This window comes from Macrobrachium rosenbergii, chromosome 52, assembly GCF_040412425.1.
Source record: "Macrobrachium rosenbergii isolate ZJJX-2024 chromosome 52, ASM4041242v1, whole genome shotgun sequence".
In the NCBI taxonomy this organism is placed as follows: Eukaryota; Metazoa; Arthropoda; class Malacostraca; order Decapoda; family Palaemonidae; genus Macrobrachium; species Macrobrachium rosenbergii.
In genome coordinates, this window is record NC_089792.1 from 16,835,425 (window position 1) to 16,857,846 (window position 22,422).

Consider the following 22,422-nt stretch of genomic DNA (forward strand, 5'->3'; position numbering starts at 1 on the left):
GAAGGTGGTAGAAAGGAGACAGAAAGATCCACGGCCATCACCAACGGCAGATTCCCCCATCTCTCACACATGAAGCCAGCGAACAATTCTTGTCCTCCTTCCTCCTTTTGCCAAACTTCACCCACTGCAGCAGATCCCAAACAGCACACTCTCTACAAGGAGAAGCTCTAGTGTTAGACTTTCCCCCAACAAGAAGTATGTGGCTCTATTGTTATGGGGGGGACATGAATACCCAAAGAAAGGCTACATCCCTCACAACAGCATTGCTCATGTTTTTCTTCCATGGCAAAAATAACTAGCAAGGCAACAAACAACTACAAATACATAATCACTCAAAATGAGCAGGTTACTCATCCGAGTTTCTCAACATAAGTCAGGACAGTGAAGCACAAGTCTCTGCCATATGGCAGCCATAGAAAAAGTGAATAGTGATGGAAAGTGAATGAGGAGTACTCCCTCACTCACCTCCATCTCCACTAGTTACCAAGTTTCAAGAACCAAGTTAAGTTTGTGCTGAAGGATACTTTTAAATACGCAGCAAAAGTTTGTATTTCCACAGGAACAAACACAACATAACAAAATTTTGATGGGCAGCAAAATATCAAAAGATTACCTTCATAAAAGTAAAGAAAACATGCAGTGGTTATACACATAACAGAGTACCTGCTTTGGTAAATAAATCCAAACTACAAACAAACATGCATTATCAAGTCTTACATCAAGAGAAAAAAAGCAGATGGTTGTAAATTATTCCCACTGATCACAATGAAGTGCTCGATTACACATGCATTACCTTAAACTGATCTCCTTATTTGCAAGCTTTTTTAGGAAATAGTCCACTGCTATTTCTGCACTAGTAGGCTGACAGGATGTAGCCCCTTCAGGCACATCAGCACCAGGCCAGGCTGAGGCTTCATCCTGCCCGGCAGCACCTCCACAACCAATGTAAGTAGTCTGATAACCAAGAAAGCTGCTTGCAAGGGTTGACCCTTGGCCACTAGTTCCTTCACTACAACCTAAAAATCCATTAGTCTGTAAGCAAACCCAAATCTTCAAAACCTTTCACAAGTCACTTCACACTAAGAGTTAGCAGCAGTTGTATGTTAAGAGACAACTAATCTTATCACTTGCACCCATACCTATTCTTCTCCATACTCATCACCTCATGTTTCAATTCATCAAATTCTGCTTTCAAGCATACTAGTATTTTCTAGTCAAGTAAAAACACTCATCTATTCAGTGAAGCCCACACCAGTTGTAATGGATTTATTACCATGGTATGGCAGATCATCCCATGCAACAATTGCTTTCATGAGCATCAGTATTTCTTTTGTATACATTATTGCTTCAAGTCATCTAAGAGGATTCGATTCTTAATAATAACAAGATTTTATCTTTATGCATACCCTTATTTTTTGCATACTGAATGTATGCAAAAAATAAGTGTCACAGCAGTCCACCTGACAATCTGATAGAAGTAAAAAAGCATAAGAATATAGCAAAATTCTGTTACAGCATTTACTCCACGAATAATACAGCATAATGTACTAAATGTAAGTCAACCTAGGTACCATGAAAACCCAATTACCACTAACTGATTAAATATAAAAAAAAACCCACCACCAATTTCTCGAGCACCATTACACTTGAACATAAAATTCTGAATTTCTTGGCATCACTTACCTTGAGCAACTCTGGGGTCCCCAGTTCCATCCCATCCATGCTCCCTTGAGTGTTCCTGTAACAGTGATAGTCTCCGTCTTGCTTCATCTTCAATCATTTGAAGACGTGACATTTCCAGGGCAATGAGCAATTCCATATTTGAGTCACAACCTTCCCATGATGTGGTTTCACCATCCCCTGAGAAAACAAAATGATTGTAAAAGACACCCTTTGTAGGTTAAAACTAAATTACATTTCCTATAAAAATGTGAATTAAAAAATGAAAATATAAGTTGCAAAATTAAAGTAAAATCTATATACTGTACAGTATTGCACTTTATTCTCCACTTTTGGAAAAAAAAAATCCCTTAATCAGAGAGAGAGAGAGAGAGAGAGAGAGAGAGAGAGAGAGAGAGAGAGAGAGAGAGAGAGAGAGAGAGAGAGAGAGAGAGAGAGAGAGAGAGAGAAATTTCTTTTACCCTAAATAATTCACTCATATACAGCCCACATGTGTGGTCTACTGTCCCAAACACTCCAGTCTTTCATCTAATAACAGAAGAGTGATAGGAATACTGTACATGCATGAGCTAAATCCTCTGGTCCACAACAGGAAACTGCCTCAGTTTGTGAGTGTACTATTTACAGATAAACAAAATTTACAGATAAACAAATTTCATTATATATCAGCTGTTCTTTATCCTTGTTTCATTATTCTTTTTGCTCATGACATCCCTTTCATCTCAATTTTCCTTTTAGTTCATCATTAATTGAATTCTAGGTCTTGGCAGGCAGTTTATTTTTCCCAGGTTTACCTCATGAGTTCCAGCTTCTTGTTTTCTGTTTTCTTTTGTTCTCTGGGGATAATGCTTCAAGTGTAGCCATTAGAAAAAGTTTCGGTGACTTGTGTTTGTGGGTTATTCTGAATGTTCAAAGCTTTTCATTGTCTATAAATTAGGATTAGTTTTTTACTTGAGTCAGGTAATGAGCAATTAGCTACTAACAACTCTAGAGTTAGTTTATGTTTGCATTAAGTAACCAAAGACTTTTTATATATTCATATTATGATTAGTTTGTTCTGTATTGCATATTAAGGGTAATTTTACATCTTTTGAGACAATAAGGTGCCACTATTGAACCTGTTTGTAGTAAGGCTCAATTGCAAGCTGCCAGCTGGACCAGGTAGCCTTGACGAGAGATAAGCCAAAGCACTCTAGGGACAGCCTGGAATTGTTTGACTCCTTGCCATTCGCTCTTCTCAGAGGGGTTCTGGACAAGCTTCAGACCTTCAAAAGCCTCATAGCACATTTGATAGTGCTGCTTTGGCAGCAGCAGGAATGGTTTAAAGATATCCTGTCCCTGCTGACAGACAACCCAAGCAGGATACCCATTTAAGGGAAACCGCCTAGCCATGCACACTTCTGGAGATTTCACAGGAACCTGGAAATGTTGCAGCTTCATGCATGGAGGTTATCCAACAGCCTCAGATAGGTCTTCAGCCAAAGCTGTCATAAGACTTACAGAGCTTCAACCATCAACATCTACCAGGCTAAATGCAATAAGTTCTGTGGTTAGTGCAGTGAGATCAAAGGTGATTAATCCAGCAATTTCCACTATCTCTCTAATGGCAGATATTTTGAGTTTCATGGCTTAGAAGTTGGTTTTTCAGTGGTATGCAGAAGTCTTATTCACCACTTTGAGACAGACATTCCTTGCAAGACATCTTAGCCTCCCAACTGGGACCTGTCTAGTCTTGAGGAACCTCACCAAGCCACCCAGTGTGAACCCTTACAGGAGGATTCAAAGTTGGATCTCACACTGACGACAGTCTTTCTTCTGTCATTTGCTTCTTTGGAATAAATCAGTGAGATTCACACTCTCTTGGTATACCCTCAGCTAATTTTATGGTAATAATACAAAATTCTAAACTCTATTTCAAAGGCCCATTCTAGAAAATAGATTTCTTGAAACATTCTCCTACTGACTTGGGCAAACTGCTGTGTAGACTTGCACAATGACCTAAGGCAAAGGCAAACTCCTTAAATGCGAGAGGTATAGTTTATGTAGTTTATGTTATCAGAGTTCTCTCTAAATATTTTGTTTTTTAATGTGACTATGTAAATGTTCTCATAAGTGTAAGTACTTGGTAGTGTCAGGCAATTAATACTAGCTTTTATCTAAGGGATGTAACTCATAAATAGATGAATACATATTCTCTGTTCATGGTGCTTGCAGCAGGGCAGATATTATGGTACCTCCAAGAGTCTTCATCCCCTGCTCAACGTTTTCCACATTGCTTAATTTATTGTACTCTTAAGAGACAGACTTCTGAGGTTAACAACAATTACTGTATGTCCTCATGCATATGTTAGATATGTTCTTACTCTGAGTCATTCAACACCTACACATGACAAGCATTGCATTTTACACAGGAGCTTTTCTCCCTTGCAGAACCATTTGTACTGACCAGAGACTTGGGTTTCCTCACTTATTTTTAATTCTCCAGATTTCTCCAAAGATACAGCAGGTCACAGTCAGCATTCTGGGATATTCAGCAGGTCACTCTTTCTTAAATTCTGTTTAGGCTATCTAAGAATGATGGGTTATAGTGATGCAACTTCACTAATCACCTGACTACGTGAAAAGTGAGGAGGCAGTTTCTTACTGTGATTATGAGGGCTCATGTGCCACACGTACAATACGAGTTACGGCGGCACCAACTTCAGTGTTCGATCTTACAACGCTTTTTCAGATATATTTATCAAGAATGGGTCTCTAGTTACAGTGCTATACAACAAGAATAGGTATCCAGTTACAGCGCCGGAAAAGCAGTTAAAGACGCTTATGGTGCGCTGCTGGAACGGAAACCGCCCCCAAGTCGGGGACTGCCTACTATAAATGAGCAATTTTTTTTTATAGAAAATAAATTTTCATCATTAAAATTATTTTTCCATCAGCATTTCCTTTAAAGATTTATACTTGGAAACTTTGATCTGATTTTTAAAAAATTTTTGCTCAGTTGATTTTATGTCAATCTGCCATAAGTCGGTGACGCACTGTATATACATAGCATACTTGAGTTTCAATGCCTGAAGTGTATTAATAGAGCAAATGGAAAAGAACAAGGAGTTGAGAACTTTTTGTGATAGATGGGGAGTTCTTAGAAGTAGAGCATTTGTGATACCTTTGAGGACAAACAGGACAGTGAGGCAAGAACTGAGAGTGCATTAAGATAGTAGTTAAAACTTGAATGGAAAGATAGTTAAACTGTTAGCAAATCAAAATACCCTACTGGTAGAGAGCAAAGACTTACAATGATGCCTAAAGCCTTTACTACTACTCTGTGCAAAAGCAAACACGTCCATTGATAAGGAAAATAAAGGAAACAAACATGTGACAACAGAATGTTGAAGAGTAGTGGGAAGACAAGGGCTAAAGAACACTTGATCAGAAAAGCAGTAGATACAGAAGTAGCAGAGCCAAGGCAGCAGGAAAATCTATAAAATCACGAAAAACTGGGATAGATGCAGACTTAGACTTCATAGGGTTCAGGCAGAAAGACGAAAGAAAGTGGATTGAACTTATTCCATCTGTAACTCCTTAAAGGAAATGCCAAAGGAAAAATGTTTGAACTTATTCCATCTGTAACTCCTTAAAGGAAATGCCAAAGGAAAAATGTTTTTGATGATGAAAAATTGATTTTCTATAAAAAAAAAAAACCACTTATTTATAGTAGTGTTGCACATGTGCCACATGAGCGCTCAGATCCACAGCAAGTAAATGCTTCATTTTTCATGTAGTTTGGTGATTAGTGAGGTTGCGCCACCATAACCCATCATTCATGCATAGGATCAACAAAATTTAAGAAAGAGGAGTGATCTGCTGAATATCCCAGATCTCTGACTGTGACCTGCAGTATCTATGGAGAAATCTGGAGAACTAAATATAAGTGAGGAAGCCCAAGTCTCTGGTCAGTACAGAAGGTTCAGCAAGAGAGAAAAGCTCCTGTGCAAAATTCAATGCTTGTAGAGTGTAGGCGTTGAATGACTCTGAGTAAGATGCTACCGTATAAAATAGCCTACATTTACTGCAAGTTTTGTCAATGATATATGTGTTAAAACACTTTTCTTTCTATACTTCAAAGGTCAGAGGAAATATGTCAACATAAAATTAACCTATGCAACATAAAATTAACCAAGTAAAAAATGAATTGAATTTCTAACCAAAGCATTCAGCATACCTTGTTCTGGAAGATATTTAGCTTGCTGAGCACAGCGCAGGGAGCAATAATCATGGATGGCCCCTGTGCGAGGATTGCGGGCACGCGGTCGTGGACAGGACTTTCTACTGCATTTTCCAAGGAGTGTTAGTGTTAGGGCCTGATTTAAACTACTTTCCTGTGGAAATAACATATTTACTATACTGAACATGATGCATAAAGGTTCCGGTAGCATGCCCTGTATACTTTTCACATACTGCAAACAATTTTCAAAAATCATCCTGATACACAGAAATTTTCAAATAAAACACTTTATAATTAATTCATAAACTAATAACAACAATAATATTGTGAGCTTCTGTTTTCATAAGTGCAGTAATCTGTGTTAATCATTTACTGATCACATCTTCAAGCAAATTTTCTAACAATATACATTCCATGTGAATCTGAAATAGTAGTAGAATCACAATGTACAAAAAACAACTGAAGAGAAGAGAGCCTCTAAGCTATGGCAGAGGACATGCAGGAAAAGGATATATTTGTTTACAAGAAGAGGAGGGAGGCTAAATGGCAGGTGGCAAGGACAGTGAAGTTAGGAGGAATGTGATCTGGATCTCAATGCAAGAAAGGGACAAGAAAAAATATTCAAGATAGCCAAGTGGGTAATGGAGGATAGAAAAATGGGAATGGGACAGTCTGTGAGCTAAAAATTAAGAAATTATTATTATATATTATCATTATTCAGAAGACGAAACCTATTTGTATGGAACAAGCCCACAGGGGCCATTGACTTGAAATTCAACCATCCAAAGAATGTGGTGTTCATTAGGAAGAAGTAAGAGGAGTTAAAGGGAAATACATAAAGAAGAGATCCAACTTATTAAAAAAGAAAAAGTAAATTAATACTGTAAATAAATAAAAATGTATTGAAATGCAAGTAGAATAGTACAGGCAGTCCCCAGTTATCAGCATTTCTGTTCCTGGCAGCGTGACGATAACCGAAAATTGCCAATAACAGCGATTATCAGCGCCAATAACTGGGGATCAGCACAGCTGTTAACCGGAGATCGACACCGATAACCAAAGATCGGTGCAGAAAATCCAGTTATCGTCGTCGCTAGACAAGCGCTGTAAAACAGGATCGCTGATAACCAGGGACTGCCTGTATTAGGGTAGTGATGCATTGCATGTTTGCTTGAACTTCTGAAGTTTCAATTGCACTACTTCCATGGTGCTGCTGTTCAATGAATCTGGTTGCTCTTGGCAGATAAAGGGTATCAGGGATCAATTGTGAATGTGAAAGATCTCTATTGAAATACAACTTATGAAAAAGTGACAAACAAGAAACCTTCCGCCGATGGTCCAAGTCATAACTGCTACTATAAGGAAACTGAAATCTACCGCCACGAACCACTCTATCTAAAAGAAATAAATCTCTGGCAGAAGCAGACATCCACAGTGGAGAACAGTAAAGGAAGCACAAACGACCTAAAATAGGTTGCACTGATTTTATCACTGTTATAAATACATGAGGCCTCACAAACAATACCTAACTCTTGTGCGGCCAGAAACTTCCACTAGATCTTTCTTAAAAGTTAGATGTGAATCAAAAGTTACACCTACAATAATTAAAGCTTCAGACTCATTCAGTAAAGTTCCATCCACCTCAAGGGGAAGATGGGGTGGGAAATTTGTACGAGATCTGCTAATCAATACTGTTTTTGTTTAGCTGGATTTCAGCCTCATACCCCACCGACTACACCATTCACTGAGCCGGCCCATGTCCCTACTAAAGCTGAGGGTAGCTTCATTCTCATAAACAGCATCATCAGCATACTGAACAGTCTTGTTTTCCAGCCCAACAATCATATCACTTGTATACACTTAAAATAACAGTGGACCAAGAACACTACCCTGTGGAGCTACAGACAAAACAGATCTTGGTTCACTTAAGATCCTGTCCACAGCAACTCGCTGCTGCCTACCAGTAAGGAAATCTTAAACGTAATCCTAAAACATATCGATCCACTCGAAGATTCTTAAGTTTACAAATACGTGCCTTGTGATTTACTAATTGAAAGAAGCACTAAAACCTATTTGAATTACTCTGCACTAAAAACCTCTATCAAGGTTCCCTTGCAAATGGCAGGTCAAGTCTAAAAGAGCATCACAGATACCTGACTGCTTCCTATATGCATACAGTTGACCCCTGGTATTCGCAGGGGATGCGTACCACTACCCTCCGCAAATAACTAAAATCCGTGAATACTTAAAACTGCCTATTTTGATAGTTCAAACACCAAAAAACCCTCTAAAAATGTTTACACCTGAATATCTTAATAGTTTTATCATAAAAAAATGCATTTAATCACAAAAATATGAAAATACAGTAATTTGTGAATTTCTCTATGAAAAATACGACGAACAGACAAATTTTCTGCAAAATAAAGTGTATGTATGTTCCACAGAGAAATCCGTGAATAGGTGAAGCAGCAAATCCAGAACTGCGAATAGGCAGGGGTCCACTGTATTAACTATCGGCTAACAATCCTTTAGATTCTACATACTTATATAGTGGCTTAAAAATAAGTTTTCAGCAACTTTGGAGAGCACAGGGAGAATACAAATTGGCCTGTAGTTACTGCAGTCTGCAGATATGCCACTCTTTGGAACAGGCATTGTATTACTAAGCTTGCGTTCATCTGCAAAGATACTATGTCGACATAAAAATCTAAAGAATCTACTAATCTTGGGAGACAACACTAGAAAATTCCTTAAAAACAAAGGGAAGAAACTATCAAGATCTTTTCCACCCCAGCTATCAAGATTATCCAAAATTTTCTGAACATCCCTGGAGGGAAATGCAAATTTTGTAAGAACACATTCAGGATGACAAGTATCAGGGAGAGGGACATCCTCAGCTGATTGCTCAACTTCAAAAGCTCGATGAAGCAGTTCAGCCTTTTCCCTAGGGCTAGTAACCAATCTACCATCATCTGTTAGTAGTGGGGTAATGGAAGACAATCCTGACCCAAAGATAGATGATGTCAATTTGGTCCACCACAGATAAGGCTGAGTAATTTCTTCAAATTTCCTTTTCAAGGAATTAGGGCTGAATGGACATACTGGAATAACTAAGGCAGTATTCTGAGTCACTTTTTAGATGATTATGCTTCTGGGTGGCACTGCAAAACAGTTACATCAAATAATACTTTTTTCTTTCTCTTTTAAACTCCTTAGCTGCTTTCCTACCTTTTCCTAGTTTCATTGTAGCAATTTCCAATCTTATCTCAGCTTTCTTCCTCCCATATCTGTTGCCTAACATCAATTGCTAAAAATTTTTTTTCTCTAGATTTTGGAACTGTTTGAAATAGTGTGTGCTGTTTACATCACTATCCTCTTTTGAAAACTTCACCACTGTCTGATGTACTATTTTTATCAATAATGAACCAAGTTTTTTCTTCCTTATTATTTCCAGATCCACCTTTTTGTTTTGGTTTAAAAATCATTAATTTTCTTGATGTTGAGATCATTTACCCTGATTAACTTTGTTATGAGCCCTGGTGCTCATCAAAAGGTTCTTCCTCATATTTTAGTTTGTTAATATTATTCTTTTATATTTTCTGAACTATAATATCATGCTTGCTACAACCATGAACAAAGACCACACGTGGTTGGAACAACATGGTGGTTATAGAGAATGAGAAAGCCATACCCCATTGTTGTTCATAACACAGACAATCCTTATTCATTTCCAATCTCCCACTTTGGATAACTTAAAACCCAGCTTCCCAATGACTGCTACCCTACTTCAATTTTCTGTCCTGTCCCAAGTCCTCTCCAAGAGACACAGCAAAATCTCACCCATGTCTTTCCACAGATAATCTTCAAATGGGAAGGCAGTGGCAATGTAAACCCCAACCTTGATAATCACCCTCTCACTGATGCAGCAGCAAGCTGCCATAGAACCAGGTCTTACTGAATTGAACTCACTCAAACCATCCAAGGAATCGGTCATCCTCTGTAAAATCCCCTCCTATAATGGGATGTTCTACTGTCACCAACCAAAGAATATCTAGTCCTGACTATTCCTTGGGTATGAAAGCACTAGTGGCTCTCTAGGCCAGCCCCTGACATTGCCTAAATCTGCTTAAAGTATTCTAAAATAAAAAACACAATGCAGTAAAAACCATCACCTACAGTGAGAGAACTTTGGGGAACTTAAAAGTACAACTTCTGAGTGACAGTAGTTAACTAAGATAGTATGTAAAAAGCTGTACAGAACTACCATTGAATATATTTAAGTTATTACAAGTTCTGAGACCATCAAGTTTCAGCACACTCAATTACTTTGCATTAGGCAGCTAGTCTCACAAAGACAAACGGTGCTGGATTCAGCTGCCCCTTATGAAGATGATAAATTTTCTTGCACTCTTTGTAACTATATGATTCCTGCAACAATGACATCATACTGGAATGAACAAACGCCCTGAAGAGTCCCTGTGCCTCAGAGCATCTTATGGAATTGCTAGAATATCGTCTGATCATTCTAGAAATCAGTAATATATTATACACCACAATTTGAACTATGTCCTTGACTTGCTACATGACAGCAATGAAACTCTCCATTTGGATTTCCTGGTAGGGATGTTTTACAAACTTGTAATTTGTGTAACTTTAAACATATACAAAGTATCACAGTGCAATATTATACATAATTTGTCAAACTTACATTAAAAAATTCAAAGAACTATTGGCTAGGCCACAAAGCTGTTAGATAATAACTACTAACAACCCAAAAGCCAATTATAAAGTCTCCTTGCATAAACAATTTGCTACTATCTACAGTTTATCAGTGCCAACTACAGCTACACCAGTACTGTTTGTCAAATAGGAATAGCCAATTTTTTTCACATGTAAGATATTTTCCACAAATTTTTGATAGGTATATGTGAAATATATCAGCTTGTATACTGAGTAAAGATACTGTACTTCCAATTTCCTCTGTGTACAAACTACTTACCTCCTCATCCGAATCAAGATCTGGCCAGTCTAATAAAGCAGCTAAGTTTGTATGGCGCCCTCTTGAATCCTTTACCCAAGGCTGAGAAGGGTCTAAAACTCGACCCATTACTTCCACATTTTCCATCTGACAAGAAGAGAAATATGTATTTCAGTTCTAAAATTTCTTGAGTAATCTACAGTTAAGTTACAAATGAACCCAAAGATAATACATTTACTTAAAAAAAATCAAAGATGCATATTTCTGTGAAGGTTCTGTTAGAGATGATAAAAAAAAACTGTTGTTTGTTCTTAAGCACAAACAACTGCTTTGAGATGACCCCATAAATCATGAAAACATTAAACTTCACTGTATTTTAAGTTCTGTCACTCATACACAATTTTTCCTGATACAGCACTTACAAATATTAAGCTGCTAATAACTCTTAAGTTCAATTGAACTTAACCTTTAGAATAACTTGACAAGTAAAATAAATTTAGGATAAATACTGTATATAAGTATGTCAGCCCAACCCAGGATTCAAACCAGTGCATTGCTGTTTAGCTACATAAATTGACAGTCAACTCATCTATTTGACTATCAATAAAGATATAGGTTGTTCTTGAGCTTTGCTATATTCCTGTTAAGTTCTGGTTCTGTACTTAAAATTGAAATCAGTCCACCGCCACCTTTTTTAGCTGGGTGCCAATTCTATAGTGGTTGGCTTAGTATCAAGTATATAATTATGAAGCCAGCAAATATAAGTGGTAAGTGGATCTAATCTAGCCAAATTCTGAACCTGTTCCTTTCTTAACCTTACCCACTCAGCTATCAAGGTGACAAAACTTTAAAATCAGATAAGTGCTCCACACTTATCAATCAGCAACCATGGTGGAGATAAGCTATTTTGATTTAAAGTATAGACACTGAATCTGACAGGCATATGTACTACAGTCAAGATAGCTGAATGGATTAGTGAACTGTCTACAACTGTGTCTAAACCAAATAGCACAGGTTCGAATCTTGGCTGAGGCAGCTGACTTTTATCATTAATTACCCTTTAAAACTGTTTAGTATCTAGCGGAGATATTCATTCAGGAAAAGTTACAAGCCTTCTAGAATTAACAGTCCTCATTGTCAAGTATCAGTAGAATGACCGGACACATAGTCCAGCTGTATTTTTATGGGTATAGGGGAGTGGATGAAAGCCCTTGTTTTTCCAGTTCCGTATGCTGGCTTCTTTAATCCTTTGATTATCCTGCTTTTCCTGTGTGGCCCAGCAGGTAGAGAAAGGCCAAGGTCACGAGGGTGGGGCCACACAGGAGAAGGAGGATAATCAAAGGATTAAAGGAGCCAGCTTATGGAATTGGAAAAAGAAGGGCTTTAATCCACTCCCCCATACTTATATAAACACAGCTGGACTATGTGTCCAGTCAGTCTACAGATACTTGACGAAGAGGACTGCTTGTCCTAAAAAGCTTGTAACTTTTCCTGAATGAGTTTCTCTGCTAGATACCATCCAGTTTTAATGAGGTCCTGTTAGTAATTGTATTAATGTACAAAACAATTACGTTAAGTGATAATATATATATATATATATATATATATATATATATATATATATATATATATATATATATATATATATATATATGTATGTATGTATATTATATATATACAGAGAAAGGAGAGAGAGTAGACTTGATTAATTTTAAATTACTACTGTACAGTATTTCAAAACTTGTTAAGAAGGGTAAAAGTTTACTTACACACCAACACACACAATGTATACACACATGGGTGAAAACTACATAAGAGTATGATTATAGCACTTTTGAAATATCATACTTTGCCATGGACACAGGGAGTTGGAGAAAAATGACCCTGAAAATACAAAATTCCTATGTGGCTCTTACTAGGATGAGACTCAACATAAAATAATAAAAGTACTTATTTCATATCCAATATATATATATATATATATATATATATATATATATATATATATATATATATATATATATATATATATATATATATATATATATATATATACACACACCTCCTGAGTACCTCCATCACCCAAGGGTTCAGTAACTAAGCCTTACCAAATTTTCCAAAGGTACACAATCTCCAAACAAGTGAGGACTGAGGAGGATATGAATCATTTTGGCTGGTAGTGAAGAAGAAGCAAGCTTCTTAAAGTGGAATTCCTTGTGGAACCTTGAAAGGGGCAACTCTCAGGTAAGTTTTTAAATGAGGAAGAAGAGAAGGAGTCACTGATGGAGGAGTGGTTGCATGAAAGAGGGTCTGGCAGCTCAAGCAACAAGCTGTCTTGTCTCTTTCCTGGCTGCATCCATTGTCTGGGATAGAGTGCACTAACCTGGAGTGATATTATCAGATATGAAGGAGCACAAATGTTCCTCCTTTCTGGAAGGCCATTGGCTTATATGTAAGCTGTCTCACCAATGCCACCTCTAAAAGTTCTGTTGAGACATTTTATAAACACTAAAGTCTTGTTGTTTCCTAAATGCTGATATTCCTGAGGAAGCATGGAAATCACGTCTTTAAAATTCTCTGCTTTATTACCCAAAGAAATGATGATCACCTAAGACCACTCTCCAAAACCCTGAAAATAGCTTAATAAAGCTGTTCTACATCTGCAGATGGCCAAGAAGCCTTGCCTGACCCCACCCACTTCATCTTTAAAGGGTTGATTAAACTAAAGAATTTAGTGTCTTCTGAGGGTGACAGGCAGAATGCAGCATTTCTCCTGTGTGGTAGGAGCACACTTCCGTGCTTCAAAAAGAGGAGATGTCAAAAGGAATGGTTCTTAGATGAAGGAGCCTTAGCTGTAAGTATACCCTTGATTGCCTTACACCTAGCCTTGATGGCATTTGTCAAGGACAGTTGAGGAGTATTTTGCAGAGAGGCTGAAAGTCCAGAACTACCACAAGATTTGAAATCCTGAAAATCAGATAAAAGAACAAAGTCAAGATATAAATCAGCACATTTGTCTCACAAAGAATGATAGATAAAGAAAATCATTTTAAGAATCAGAAACTGAAAAAGAATGATGGATGGCTGGTTGCATTTTGGATGCATAAATGTAATGCAAAATAGCCTGCAGCTTATCATCCACTGAAAGCTCTGTCTTGGGTGTTTTGAGACAGCAGTCAAAGGGATACTTCCTGGAACTATGTAAGATGTTGAACTAGAAACACAAGCTTGAATCAGTGAATTTGCAATTGGTGTGTTGACAGATGTCTTGTGAGGTACAAACTGCTGAGAATCCAATGCTAAGTGAAGCACCTTCCAAACCAATGAAGAGTTGCACAAGATGCCTGTGGAATACAAAAATGAAGAAAATGACAAACACAATCTGATCTGACCTAAATAAAGGAGGTATAGTGTAGGATGGTAGGTTATCTTTGACAAGAACAAAACAAGAAACTCCTGTAGAAGTCAGGGCAGAAACTACAACAGGTGCCAAGACAGAAAGCTAAAAAAAAAACAGGCCAAAGAGGAGAAAGCCCCACTTGAAGAAAGTGGAGGTGTGGAAGAAGTGTCTGGTCCCATGGTGCACTGAAAGGTATCTAAGTAAACAAAGCTGACAAGTAACCTCATCTATGCTTACCAAAACTGGTTCACTTCCTCTTTGACTGAGGCAATCTTGCATCCCAATGAATCAGAATCAGCTCTGAAGACAAAATCCAGTAATGGGTATACCATCTTAAATTGCCACTCAAGCTGCTCTGTAGGAGCTGAATGAATTACAGATGATTAAAGATGACTTTCTCCTATCCTAATGGTCTTTGGGGGTATGTATGCCAACCTCCTCCTGGGTTAGGAATGGAGGTGATTGAGAAGGAAATGGTAGCTGGCACATCCATGTTTTGCCAAGACAAAATGGTTCCTTGGCAAAAAGCTCTCTCTGACACTTACTGAACTAACACTTGGTAATCCAGATGCTCGCTCCTTTATGGAAGATCAAGGAAAGCAACAGTTGGTGTCACTAGTAAGGAACTGAATGTCTTGTTGCACTTAGGCTTGAATTGTAGAGAAAGAATGATGAGTTTGGAAAGAAGGACAAGGGAGTGAAGGAATAATTGTAAGTATATTATGGAATAAACACAAGTGTATAAGGTTGTCCTAGAGTTCCCACCATGAAAACTTCCTGACTATCAAGGCCTAGTCCTCCTTATTCCATATAGGCACAAATACCTTTGATTAAATCTCTCTTGTTCCTACCTACTTCTCTCTTATTCCCTTGCTTAAATAAGCTTTCATCACATTAACAGACCAATCATTAAACCTGGGACAGCAATCTTCCAAATCACATATTGTACTTTACCAATACACACTGGGTTTTTCAAGAGACCATCATGTTTATTGAAAGACTAATGGTTCCCACACTGATAAATGCTTCAATATCTAGCTTCAGAAACCACTTTACTAAACAAAGCTCTAAACAAATCAATGACAGAACTATACCAAAAATCCAGCGCAGCACAAAAATACATTAAAATCTTCTTCTGACAGCCAGAGCTTCTTGCCAGTGATGTAAACAAACCAGTGGCAGAAAAGAAAATGGAATTGCTCTATCATTACCTAATGGAGGGGAGGGTATATTGCAACTGGTTGGTAAATCTGGTATGACCCCTCCATATAATTTTCTTTTTCTTAATTACAAATGAGCCATGGCTCAAAAACTTATAGCTACTTGAATGTTAAATAAGATTCACAGAAATAATAAATATCAATGGAACTGAAAACAAACATCAATGCAGTACTCCTATGTGTTTTTAATAATTCACTTTCAATCCATGACCATTTACAGTTACCTCACAAATAAGTTAAAATAATGCATTTTCATTGTAACATAGTTTCTCGTTGGGCAAATGGATTCCGTTCTCAGCTAGCACACTGCTGGCTGCGAGTTCGAATCTCCGACAGGCCAATGAAGAATAAGAGGAATTTATTTCTGGTGATAGAAATTCATTTCTCGCTATAATGTGGTTCGGATTCCACAATGAGCTGTAGGTCCTGTTGCTAGGTAACCAATTGGTTCTTAGCCAAGTAATATAAGTCTAATCCATTGGGCCAGCCCTAGGAGAGCTGTTAATCAGGTCAGTGGTCTGGTTAAACTAAGGTATACTTAACTTTTCATTGTAACATGAGCAAATATTTATGGAGATATATTTTTCTAGCACAATAATTTTGATTTAACACAAATTTACTCCTAAGCATTGTTTTTAAATCATTTGTGCACCTGGGATGGTCCCAAGTGTCACAAACAACCATGCCAGCTAGCAGCAGGAGAGTGAAATCAATGCAGGGTCCCCAATTGTACTGATCTGATAATTTGACAGCAGCAAGGAAATTGATGATATGAAAGCAGTTACAACTTGATGCTGCAAAACAGAAGGAAGGAAACAACACAGACAAAACTATAGTAATTCTATAAGAAGGAGCCAGAGAAAAATGAAGAGGTGGGAGAGACAAGCGAGGAGGGACAGCTAAGTGAAGACGGAGAGCTAAGCAAGGATGGAGAGCAAAGGGTGGGGGAGGAGCTGGGTGAGGAGGGATGCCCAGCAGCAGACGACAGCAATGATGAGTATCCAAAGTGAAGGTCAGTGTTTAAATAAAATAAGGATGTGCTTATGCTTTTGTGACTATTAATGTGACATTTCTTTATAAAGAAGACAGAGAAATTAAGGGAAATATTCTGTACACCAATTATCTTTTTTCCCAGCAGCACTGGAGTCAAAAGAAGAGGGAGGAGAGAGAGCAGAGTGCGCAGCGAGGAGGGATGGATGGTAACAGACAATGACCAGTTGAGGGTACACAATGCGCTCACTTAGTACAGAATTTAAATACAATACAGTAAAGTCAAAACTCATGTTTTTATTGTTGTTTCTGCAACCTTCTAACGTAGTAAAAATATTTTCTTAAATGCTATAGTAATGTAATGTTCTTTAAATGTCATGGTACCATACCCCTCAAAATAAGCAAACTTTCTCAAGAGTCAAGGAATGGAACTATTGCTGTTAACATTGTTTTTCATGGAAAATTATGTTTAACACAATCTTAGAAAACAAAACCTCTCCAGGAATATAACTTACATATAAGCCCCAACCAACAAAAATTAATAGTACTCCAAATTGTTCATCATAACTGTTCATATGGGCAGTACAAGTAAAATCCTTCTATATTTTTCTTAAAAATCAACTTGCATGGTAGTAAATTAGCAAAATATTTTAAAATAAAATGCTGGACAACAATCTGTTTAAATATTCAAAAATTGTCATGAGAGTTCTGATGTCTAGGAAAGTAATATACATAAATGTAAGAGAGATGACTTTAAAAACCCAGCCAGGTGCAATGAATAGTATTAAACAAAGTAGTAATGACACTGACCACCAAAATTACACCACTACTCATAGTGGGTTCAGTAAGATCTTAATAAACCCTTCTCACATTAATACAGTAACCTTTAGTTTTTTATATCCTGCCACAACACTGTTTACCTAAAGATAAAAAGTCAAGATACAAAATGAAACTCCTATGAATATAATTATGCACCAAAGATTAAAATGTGTGATTACTAATAACGTGCTTACTTGCCAACATTCACAAGCCAGTGCAGAGGAAGTCTTGCTAGTAGCAGTCAAAATTAAATTATGCTTGAAGGCCCAGGAGCAGCATCAGCACAATATCTGATTCACTCCCTTCCTTGTCACCATCATCATGATCAGCCTCTAATTCCTAGATTGCAGGTAAAAGTACAGGGTATGCAAAAGAAACAACAACAAAAACAAAAAATTTACACAGTATAACAGAAAAACATTAAAACTTGGTAATATGAAGTGAAAAAAAAGCATGGCCACAACCAAATAATACAGGTAATTTCATGCAATGATAAAAATAAAATAAAAATGCAGTTTTAGCATCCATGAACAAATAAAAACATTATTTGAGGCAGCATATCTATTGGCAAATGTAACAGCATGAAACAAAACACCAAACACACTTGCAGATAATTTATGGGGCTTATGAGTCTCAGGATGCAAGTAAAAAACAAAGTCCAAGGTCATTCATACATCTTGTTTTACAAAGAATTGTAATAAAAGACCAAACTCTGATCTGTAACATAACTCTTAAATGTTACTGTAAATGATGGTGTTTTGAGCATAGCTTCCTCCTGTCTCAAGTTCAACAGGTTTATTCTTCATAGATCCTTTGTTGCTTTGTTCTTAAATGTGACAAAAGTTGTACAGTAAGACAAAATTTCAGCTAAGAGATTTTGTCCCTGGAATTATCTTACAAGACAAAATTTCAGCTAAGAGATTTCGTCCCTGGAATTATCTTACTGAGTGTTGAATTAGGTCTGTAACAGTCTTGTTTGAAATCGAATTCACTCCTTTCGTAAGAGGGTTGCAAAAGAGGGTTGATCCTTTGATAATTGAAAAGGAAAACTTCTGGAAATATAAGAGGAATAAAAAAATCTATCAACAGAACAGAAGCATCACCTGAAGACCTATTTCATTCATTACATCAAGCCACAAACTTTGCCCATTTCCTTGGTTGAATTTCTGCATGGTGTAGCAATTGCCACTGGCAGTTCTCTGAAAAACTTCCTTGACAGGAAGTTTGAATAGCCCTTGTTCGGTTAGTCTGAATAGTAAAAAGGTGTACATCTCTAGTCTACTCAACTCATGCAATATCATTTCCATCCCTCAAACTACTGGGTCTGGGAATGGCAAGCTGTACAATGATAACTCATTATAAAGAATGTTGACTCTAAACGAGTTTCCCATAGCTGCCACATAGTCTTGCATAAACTGGCAATGAAGGACCATATTGACATTATGGTCTATGACTTCCAGCTTAGTGAATTAGCTCTCATGTTTTGCCTACTGTAACAAATCTAAGAACTGTCCAGACTCAGCAGTCTTTGTCCACATGAATATTTCCACTACAGTAGTAGATAGGAAAGAGACTCAAAATGTATAACCTCTGGTCCTGGACATATGCTAGAGTGGTCAAGTTGTTGGCCATGACTCTGATGCTTCAACCCTCTAAGCATGTCACAAATATTTGGAGAATAAGGAAGACTGTACACAGCACTAGGACATTGATATAAAGCTGCTGTTCCTCTGGTAACCATACGGCCTCTGTCTGATGATTTTGGAGATTGGCTCTCCATCTTTGATTGGAGGTGTCCATGAACATGCTAACTTATTAATCTGGAGGAACCAACACAACCCCTTGTTCTAGGCTTTACTTTTCTTCTACCCTTGGACATCTTGTATTACTTCCTCCATAACTTCAACCTGGAGTCATTTGGCATTGATAGGGCTTTCCATCACTGCCAACTGGAACTGATGAGACCATAGCCTGAACTTGCTGAATGGCACCAACTTTCCAAAAAGAAACCAAGTGTTCTAATGACTAAGCTGCCACTGGAGCTATGCACCGGAAAAAAACCTGTGGAGCTGTTTTAGGGCCAGGCAGTGCCCTTAAAACTATTACTCTCTCTTCCCATATAAACCAATGACATTTCTTGAAGACAATGAATAAGAATAAGAATATGAAAAATAAGACCTTGAAATGGAGTCTTGGAGACTCAAGATTCCAGAAAGTCCCCCTTTGTTGCTGATAGCATTAATTCAATAGTTTCAATTCTGAAAGGAATCAATCAGAGGAATTTGTTTAACTGAATAATCTATGACCAGTCTACATCCTCCAGAGGCCTTACGGACAATTAACAGCTTGTTGTATAATCCAAGTCACTGAGAACACTTCCTCTATTGCCTGCCTTCAACATGGTCTTCATATCTTTGTTGGCTGACACTTCTCTGTGGTTGACTTTTAAGTTTCAAATACCACAGTTGATTTAAATCTGGAGAGCTTGTTTACAAAAAAAAATACAATACCCATGTAGTAAAACCTCCACTACAGGGCTCCTAGTTTTCCTGTATACAAGCCCCTACCACAGGAAATAAGTGTGGCAGTAGGTTGCCTCATCTCTTGGCCTCTGCCTGAAAACTAGGCTGCTATTCTCACTCCTCTGGCTGTGCAAAAGGGTGAGTGAAAATTTTGTTAGGTTGTCTTCGACTGAGATGTCATTTCCTGTCTATGTAACAGAGTTTGTCTTGAGCTCTGGCGTTAAAAACCTCTTTGCCTGAGAGGAAATGTTCTCTGTAGTAAGGTGTTACTATTACATAGTTTGACCAGACCACTGAGCTAATTTGTCTAGTTCTCACAGGGCTGGTCCAAAATTTTTGTCCATTATTGATAAGGTAGAAATTTTATTTATTAAATCAATTCTTTAAAAAAATTATAATTGGGTACACTGAAAATGGTCTAGATTCTGTTAAAACTAATTAAACTTGTTTCAAAAACTTGTAATTCATTGTTGATTATATTTTATGCATTCACAAAAAAATGTTTAACAGTTAAAGATACTCCACAGTATCTACATATACAGATCTGAACATGTGGGCTATTCCCTGAATACCCATGGGTCACACAAGTTACCAATTCTAAGATGTTTCAAAATAACTTCTTTGTAATTTTTATATGGGCTTGATTTGTTTTATTTTGTTACTATCATGTTCATTGCTCAATATATTCTGCAATTACTGATTATAAAATGAGTTTTAAAGAGGTTATATAATCACTAATAGGTTTATCTATGTGATCTTGTCACAGTAGTTGCACCTTTGGCTGCTTTACCAGCTTCTTCATTTTCCTTTAATTTCTATATGGGCAGAAATTCAACATATTTCTACGTTTTCACTATCTTCTCATAATTTGTGAAGTGAAAATCTTATTTGCTGTAAAAGGATATTTTTGGGATTAGAATTTTTAAAGGTTTTTATAGCACTTCTAGAGTTACTAAAAATTACAAATTTCTGTGATGGTATATCTTCAATAATCTTAATGGCTAATCCTACTGCACAACATATATCTGCTGTGGAGGCAGAAGCATTGTTGAGCATGGGATACTGGGTGATTATGGCAACAAATCACTCACAGTGTATATTGTGTAGTGTGGACCTTAAGATCTTATGTGTTCTACTCCATGTTGTTTGTGATGTTCTGGGGTACATGCATGTTACTGGAGGATATTTATTTATACTGATAATTATTTACTCAAACAGCCTATTGGCTCTAACTTGGAAAGGTGGCAAATGACTGTTTATAAATGTATCTCTTTGATTAAAAAGTTTTTTGTTGCGCTATACAAAGACATAGCAAATGCATTAACAGAAGACATTAACGTGGATGTACGTTTCCTTATAAAAATGAAAGCTCTTGTTGCTGCTGTCAATTTTGTCCATTAACTCTTTTACTAGCTCTCTGATCAGCTAAAGATATGTCCAGCATCACCCTCAAGTCTGCATTTCTTATTTTTAAAATGGCATTAGACGAGAGGTAGAGGGGCAGCAGCATAACAAGATTTGAAGTTCTATTCAAGTGAACCTTACGCCTTGTTTCAGAGATGTCATCTTCAGTAGGGTTCTCTCCTCAAACTATGCTTGCCCTATCTAGAACTGATTCCTTCTAATTCAAAAATGCTAATCCCACTCAACAAACCATAAAAAAATGCCCCATTCCAAAGGTGATAAAGTGATTAAACCAGGTGTGAAGGATGAAGAGGCATCTTCTGCTATTAATTCTGCCACTATGTCTGCCAGCAAAGCTGGTGGCACAAACAATGAGAATACCATACTTAAGAGAGCAGAATTCAGGATTTCTCAGCTTGGTGTACATGAGAAAGGCTTCAAAGGAACTGTCTCATGTTTTGTTTGCATGAAGACATGAGGAGCAATCTTTCTATCCTCTTCTTGTCCATAGCATAACCCCTTGGTTAATCTAAAAGAAGCATGCTTATGTCAGCCACAATCTTTCCTTGATTATCTATGATGGAAAGGGAAAAATACTAAGGAATCTGATGAAGCAGATAGCATCTGCAGTAGTCTTGATAGGATATTTCACCTACGTGAAAAGAAATCACTGTTCATCTGACCAGTCCCTACAAACCTACCAAATGCCTTCGGCAAATGTTGTTGGCCTTGACAAAAATGGCATAACAGATGCAGTTCTATACCAATGGTTGACATAAAAGAACTAAGTACATACTTTACCAAGCAACCCCTGACACATGCAATGAAGCAAGGTTAAAAACATGGTTTAAACAAACAACATAAACAACAACCCAAAGCCCAAAAACATCAAAGAACAAGCCCTGACTCACATTTACAGTAAACTAAGTTAATCATGGCCTGCATGTGTGAATAAATGCAAAGAAAACTTAAAAAGTAAAGATAACAATTTAGTTAGAATGAAAACAAAATTTGTACAAACCAAATTATTCAGTATAATTACTAATAAGGAAGTTAGAACAAATAAACTTAAAAAGTAATCACCCAAAGAACTACTTTTGAATCAATACCAGATAACATACAAAATGAAAATTTGAATAAAATACAGTAATGCATATTGCTTGGCAAAAACATTACTCTAAAGAAGA

General features: G+C 37.2%; 1 protein-coding gene across 1 annotated transcript in view; it reads right to left on the minus strand.

The window, feature by feature from the left end:
• LOC136833859 (uncharacterized) overlaps positions 1-22,422 on the minus strand; it is a 177,193-nt gene that overhangs the window by 14,092 nt on the left and 140,679 nt on the right. Inside the window, 4 exon segments of the mRNA XM_067096160.1 lie at positions 794-1,016; positions 1,684-1,860; positions 5,900-6,056; positions 10,902-11,027. Of these exon segments, the coding sequence (XP_066952261.1) occupies positions 794-1,016; positions 1,684-1,860; positions 5,900-6,056; positions 10,902-11,027 (683 nt within the window).